Raw genomic sequence first — 6,633 nt, 5'->3', positions numbered from 1 at the left:
CCTATTTATAGGTAAATAAAATGCTAGAAGCTTCTATCACCTACCCTTCCCCAAATAAGACCTAGACTACCCTCACATGTGATTTCCCCTAGTTCTGAATTTATTCCCCTTGTTCATTCCCCAGACTACCCTTAGTATCTCCTAAAATTACTACCTGACCCAAAACCCTTCAGTTACAACCAAACAACTTACCAAGTAACACATGAATAATTTACAAGATGGTAATACTGAAATCAACCCAAATCGAATTCTAAATCCAACAATCAAAGCCCGATTAACCAATGACCAATTATCAACAAAACACATTAACACTGACTTACCATTAGCAAACTAAAGTGAAGAACAATTATCCTGATTAAACTTAAACTAATCAAAACCTAAACTAACTTCTTGAATCGAAAAAGAGTAAATTCTAATATGCCAATCAAACTAAAATCAAGAACAAAATAAATTAGAATCAAGCCATAAATCAAAACATGGAATCCAGACATAGTTGACAAAAACTTGGACATTAGCAAGTATTAGAATAGAAGCAAACAGAAGAGAGGAAAACGAAAACTCACTGATGCCAAGAGAAACGCCGGTCAACCATCGACGTCCGAATCTTTCAGAATTTTTGACACGTAACATCCCCAACCATGTGTTTTCATAAGAAAACACATGGTTAAGGATATTACGGTCCAAAATCACAAAGATTTTGGGTTAGGGTTTTTGGCCTTAAAAATTTAAATCCAAATTCGAACAATTCCGGCGAGATTCGAGGAACACGGCTTAGGTATTTGGGATGAGAAGGTTAAGGCGAGTCAATGGTGTAAATTTGGTGGTGTTTGGCATACTTTGCGTTTTGGCCGGAAAATTTCAAAGGGATATTCAAAGCTTTCTGGGCAGATTCGAGGTATAGGAACATGGGGAATGGAAAGAGGAGGTTGGGGGGAATCGATGGTGTTAATTTGGCGGTCATCGACGTTGGTTGCGTTTCCCACTGGCGAGGGTTCCGGCGAGGCTTAGGTCTGTACGAGGAAGACTGGTTTTGTCTTTTTGATTTAATTAATCAGTCCGACCATTATATATTAACCCACAAGAGACTAAGGGCCGTTGGATGAGAGGGAGATCAAGGGTTGTGATTGAATTGGATCTTAAACGGTGTCGTTTTGGCTGGGAGGATTTGGACCGGGTTGAGGAGGAAGGAATCTAGGCTGGGGCTGGCCGGCGTGTGATTTGGTTTGGGCCACAGACCCTACTACGAAAAATGGCCCAAGTTAATTTCTTCTAAGACCACCCTTTATCTCCTTCTCTTATTTCTCTTACCTTTGTTTTTTTTAATTTTTGTTATTTCCATTTATAATTTTGTATTGTGTTTTTTCTGAATTTTATAAAGATAAAAATAAAAATTAACTAAATTAATTAATGCCTAAAATTAATTTTAAAACTATTTTGTGGCAATTTCACAATTAAAGCAATTAAAATGCAAAAGCACTATTTTTTGAGATTTTTCCTGTTTTATTCTAAAACAAATGAACCCCTAATTAATCCTAAAAATATGAAACTATATCCCACATGCAAATGCATATTTTGTATTTTCCTGTGAATTAACATGCACAAAATAAAAATGCAAACATTTAACATAAAATGACAAAAAAATTCACAAAAATTGTAAAATAAGGAAAAATCATTTTGTTTGAATTTTGGGAATAATTTGCTTAGGGCAAAAATCACGTGCTCACATCAAGAATTTGTCATTTGGTTTCATTAGTTTTTAAAATAAGGTGTACGGAGAGATACCTTTGCTAGAGCAAATGCACATAACTAATGAAGATGTGTTATCTAATTATGGTCTTTCAGTAATGGAAGGAATGGTTTGCATTTCTTCTACTCATAAACATCAAGGATAGGGCACTTTTAAGTTGTGGGTAATGAAAGACTATGGTGTCAAAGAATCTTGGACTGTATTGTTTACCATACGACTCAACAATATTGTATATGCCAAATTGAAACATAGATTTGCAAATGGTGAAGTGCTACTATATTTATTTGAGACTTTAGGAAGTGCACCTTGGACCAACCGTATGGTTACATTTGGACATACTGCACTTAGGACATCCACAGGTCCATTTGGATTCTGGCACGAATATTTTAGAGTTCATGATGGAATTGCTTATAAAGAAAGTTTGATCTCTCCGAAATCACTTATTTAATATTTGCTTATGTATGCAAGAAACTTTTTTATTTCTTCTTTTTGTTTTTTTTCGGAAATCATGTAAGGACCTCAAGTATTGTCTATTACTTGCAAATTTTTGGTTCCTACATGTGTTCATTTAAGTTATCAGCTTATTTTATTTTCTCACTTGTACTAGGAAATAAGTGACTGAAACCCCCTTTCGTTTTACCTATTATGCTTTTTTTTAATAAAAAAATATATGTTTATTAACTTCACACTTTTATTGCTTGTCTAATCTATATACTAATGATATACTTGAGCCAGAATCTTCCGCACACGTCTGGCTCGGCCTGAGCAGAACGATCGAACGGCGGAGATTACACTTCAGCCAAGGTATATGAGCTCATTTCCTTTTTCTGCGCCTCTCCTTTCACTCTCATTCTCCTAAAACGCTAGCCAGCCGCGTCCGCCCTCTTTTAGATCCATGGTCAGAATCTTAAGCTACTTTTTCTTTCTCCGGCAGCATTTTCATTACTAGCATCCAGCGTCTGCAAAATTACTTAAGAGAAACCTTAGCAACCATTTCCAGTTCCATAAAAGACGAATCTTTTCGAAGAGAAGCCGTAGCTTTCAAATCGAAGCAAATAGAGAAGCTTCAAAGATGACAAAAAAAGGCTAATCTTTTCAATAGGGAAACTCCAAATATGGCAAATCTTCGTAGATGCCAACAGCAGCAGCTGCAGAAGAAATCAGTACGAATTCGCAAAGGTATATGTTTCTCTCTTTCTGTGTGTGCGCGCGCCTTTATCGTCTACATGAAAAGGGCTGACCACATTTTTTTAATTAATTTCAGGGAAGAGAGTTGTGAAGCCGTCAAAGCAGATGGATATTGTTGATCATCAGGTTAGTTCTGATTTCACACTAAGCTAGTTTCTTTACCTTTCTTTCTTTAATATTTGTTCTTGTTGTGCGTGTGCTTCCCGCCCGCCCTAAACACTAATGGCTTCAACCTGTGAACTACTAAAGCGCTTGCCTTCTCCTATCTAGGCCACTGGAATTCAATTCCAAGACGTTATAATTATGGAAATCCTCAGCAGGTTACCCGTACAGTCTCTGCTTCAGCTCAAATGTGTTTCCAACTCTTGGCAGGCATTAATCTCTGATCCTTACTTCAATTTGAAGCATCTCACCAAGAATAACCAGAAACTTCTTGTTTGCCAGTCATGGCCTGGTTGGGGTGATATGGAACGTACCATCAAATTTAGCTTCTATTCTTCTCCTTTATCGAATGTACAACAACTCAATTCATGTCTTTCAAAGTATGTACAAGAACTCGATTGCCCTTCAACCTTCAAACCAAATGAGGGCCAATTATTTTGTAGTTTCAATGGGTTGGTTGTTCTCGGATTTTATAGTTATAGTACATTTGATCAACAACTTTATCTATGGAACCCTTCCACAAGAGAGTCGACACTTCTTCCCCATTCAGAATTTACACAGAGGTGGACTATGATCGGATTCGGATGTGACGCGACAAGTGATGGGTACAAGCTCCTTAAGTGGACCGTGCTTAAAGGAGGACACTCCATTCAAGTTCTCTCGCTAAAAAGTGGTTCTTGGAGAAATATTTTGTACCGTCCAACTACCATTGCCATTTGCCCTGGGCGGGGAAGGAAACTTCCGATTTTTCCTTACCTAAATGACAATTGGTATACGGATCCTATGGTATTTGTTCATGGAGCATTTCATTGGCTTGGTATGACAGTAGCAAGAACTTATCATTTGGTTTCATTTAATTCTTCAAATGAGGTGTACGGAGAGATACCTTTGCTAGAGCAAATGCACATAACTAATGAAGGTGTGTTGTCTTATTATGGCCTTTCATTAGTGGAAGGAATGCTTTGCTTTTCTTCTACTCATAAACATCAAGGATGGGGCACTTTTAAGTTGTGGGTAATGAAAGACTATGGAGTCAAAGAATCTTGGACTGTATTGTTTACGATACGACTCAGCAATATTGCATATGCTAAATTTAAACATAGATTTGCAAATGGTGAAGTGCTACTATATTTATTTGAGATTTTAGCAAATTCACCTAGGACCGACCGTATGGCTACATTTGGACATACTGCACTTAGGACGTCCACAGGTCCAGTTGGATTCTGGCCCGAGCATTTTAAAGTTCATGATGGAATTGCTTATACAGAAAGTTTGATCTCTCCGAAATCACTTATTTAATATTTGCTTATGTATGCAAGAAACTTTTTTTTTTTCCGGAGATCATGTAAGGACCTCAAGTACTGTCTATCGCTTGCAAACTTTTGGTTCCTAAATGTATTCATTTAAGTTATCAACTTATTTCATGTTCTCACTTGTACCGGGAAATAAGTGACTGAAACCCCCCTTTCGTTTTACCTATTATGGTTTTTCACCTCAATCTAACACTTCCGGAGAAGTAACACCTGCGTCTCTAGCGCCATCTCGAACATCTGCTCTCTATCTCCTCCTGTTCTTAAGTTTGCACTTGAGTGTGTTTTCTTCCATCAATCGTATTTTCTGGTGAGTATCCCTTTTATATCTCTTTGATTCATCTTTATCTGTATATCAATGGCTTTTGTTCTTTAGGTGTTTGAGAAAATTCTTCATTGAATTACCATTTCTATTTGGTTTCTTATATATTATATTTCTGTCTTCTCTATTGTTTAGGGTGTTTGAAAAAAATTCGTGAATGACCAAATTTATTTTTATCATAAACCAGAGAGCAGATTTGTTCTCATAGTACCATAGTTGTTTGCGTAGAGCAATGAACTTGATCATGAACTTGGCTGCTCTTCGATTACTGCCTGCAGCTTGGTCTTGTAGCTTGCTCTGTTCTAATCTTCCAGCAGAGGATTCTTTGCTTCTTTGGCCGTTACAGTCTAGGAATTATAATAACCAGTCAAGAAAATTAGAATCTCAGGATGCTAATTCAGAAGTTTGTTCCTTGCCATTTTATTATGCTACACATACCAAGATAGAAAAAAGGTGGATTGTATGGGACGGGTCGAACTCATAATTCATTAGATGCTTTTTATGAATGTTAACTAAGTATCGTATTGTTGTAAGTAAATTGATCTCGTTGTTGATGAACTAAACCAGATAGTTATATGAGTGAAAAAACGACTTCTAAATTTGCAGTAGTAAGGTTGAGTCTCATTTCCCTTACCTGTAGTAAATTACTCAAGATTCTTCTTCCATCATGAAAATAAATCTCCAGAATATTGGAAAATGACTGCTTATCAATACGTATGAGCCTACAAAGTTGGCAAACACGAACTGTATATGGTTGAGGAAGGTTGCAAACAATGGAAATATCTCCGAATGAGCTGTTAGGTTCAAGAAGTGCCACTATATACCAACCTCCTCCTGAATTAAACAAAAACACAATGAGTAATTGTGGAAACCAATGTAAACATATGGTAGGACATAAAATGTGTTGCAACATAAAGAGCTGAACAGGTGTAATTGATTGTAGAACGTCGTACCAGAACGCCATGACAGACAAAATAAAGCTGGTCTACTACATTCCCTTGTTCCATTTTCACTTCTCCGGGGAGGAAAAATTCTTCGTGGACTCGAGGTTACCTGCCAAAATTCAACAGTACCCCAAATCAGTAAATATGCAGTCATCTAGTTTTCTTCAATTGCAATTGTAGCGCAGTCAAAAGCAAGCAGAAAGGTGTGAAGAAGCATTGCATTTCAAAGGCCATACACTATGAACTTTCTGTGAAGGATTGAATGAATGATACCAAAAGAAATTACTTACAACTTGACTTATGAATTCCGAGGAACAGCCCTTAAAAAGAGGAACATTTTCTATGTAAGACTGAGATAAACTCTGCGAAATCTGCCAAAAAAAAATTGGAATTATTTGTCACTAACATTTTAATGCAATATAATATGCATCAGCAATAAAAGTGGAAGCAAAATTTTTCTTTCATATATTTACCTTGACGCGGATTGAGATTGGAATGTCCTGGAGAACAGCAATATATTTACTTTCATATTGTAATCGCAAGTGACCTTTTATTTGATTACGTATGTCTCTTCCGAGTCTATTTCTGTTCATATATTTCAATAGATCTGTCATTTTATCCCTGTATCACTCAGTTTTTGATCCTTTCACGATTAAAGCTGTCATGTTACCGATCAAATAAGCACTAAGAATCATATCAAAGGAGACATAAATCATGACAAATATCATTTCCCTCAAATTGACTGCGTGTATATCTCCATAACCTGTAAGATCAAAAAACATCTCAAATATCAGTACGATGAAATTGCTATAGAAAGTCTTTAGAAAATTAATAAACTTGAAATGAAATCCGAATAAACTTACCAACAGTTGCCATAGTAATAATAGCAAAATACATTGAAGTAGTGTATCGCGTCCAAAGATCAATATCTCTGAAGTTTGAATAACTGTAATCTCCCAA

General features: G+C 36.4%; 1 protein-coding gene across 1 annotated transcript; it reads left to right on the top strand.

The window, feature by feature from the left end:
* Window positions 1–2,510: 2,510 nt before the first annotated feature.
* On the top strand, window positions 2,511–4,576 carry LOC104224319 (F-box/kelch-repeat protein At3g23880-like). The gene is made up of 3 exons (XM_009775941.2): window positions 2,511–2,926; window positions 3,012–3,061; window positions 3,206–4,576. Exons 1-3 carry the CDS (start codon window positions 2,863–2,865, stop codon window positions 4,394–4,396), a joined length of 1,305 nt encoding a protein of 434 aa, XP_009774243.1. The 5' UTR covers window positions 2,511–2,862; the 3' UTR covers window positions 4,397–4,576.
* The last annotated feature ends 2,057 nt before the right edge of the window (window positions 4,577–6,633 follow it).

Source organism: Nicotiana sylvestris, chromosome 5 (genome assembly GCF_000393655.2).
Source record: "Nicotiana sylvestris chromosome 5, ASM39365v2, whole genome shotgun sequence".
Lineage (NCBI taxonomy): Eukaryota > Viridiplantae > Streptophyta > Magnoliopsida > Solanales > Solanaceae > Nicotiana > Nicotiana sylvestris.
This window is presented reverse-complemented; position numbering and strand designations above follow the sequence as displayed.

Coding starts and splice junctions, on each gene's coding strand:
- LOC104224319 (XM_009775941.2), top strand. CDS start 2,863: ATGGCAAATCTTCGTAGATGCCAACAGCAGCAGCTGCAGAAGAAATCA. Junction 2,927..3,011: donor ATCAGTACGAATTCGCAAAG/GTATATGTTTCT, acceptor AATTAATTTCAG/GGAAGAGAGTTGTGAAGCCG. Junction 3,062..3,205: donor TGGATATTGTTGATCATCAG/GTTAGTTCTGAT, acceptor TCTCCTATCTAG/GCCACTGGAATTCAATTCCA.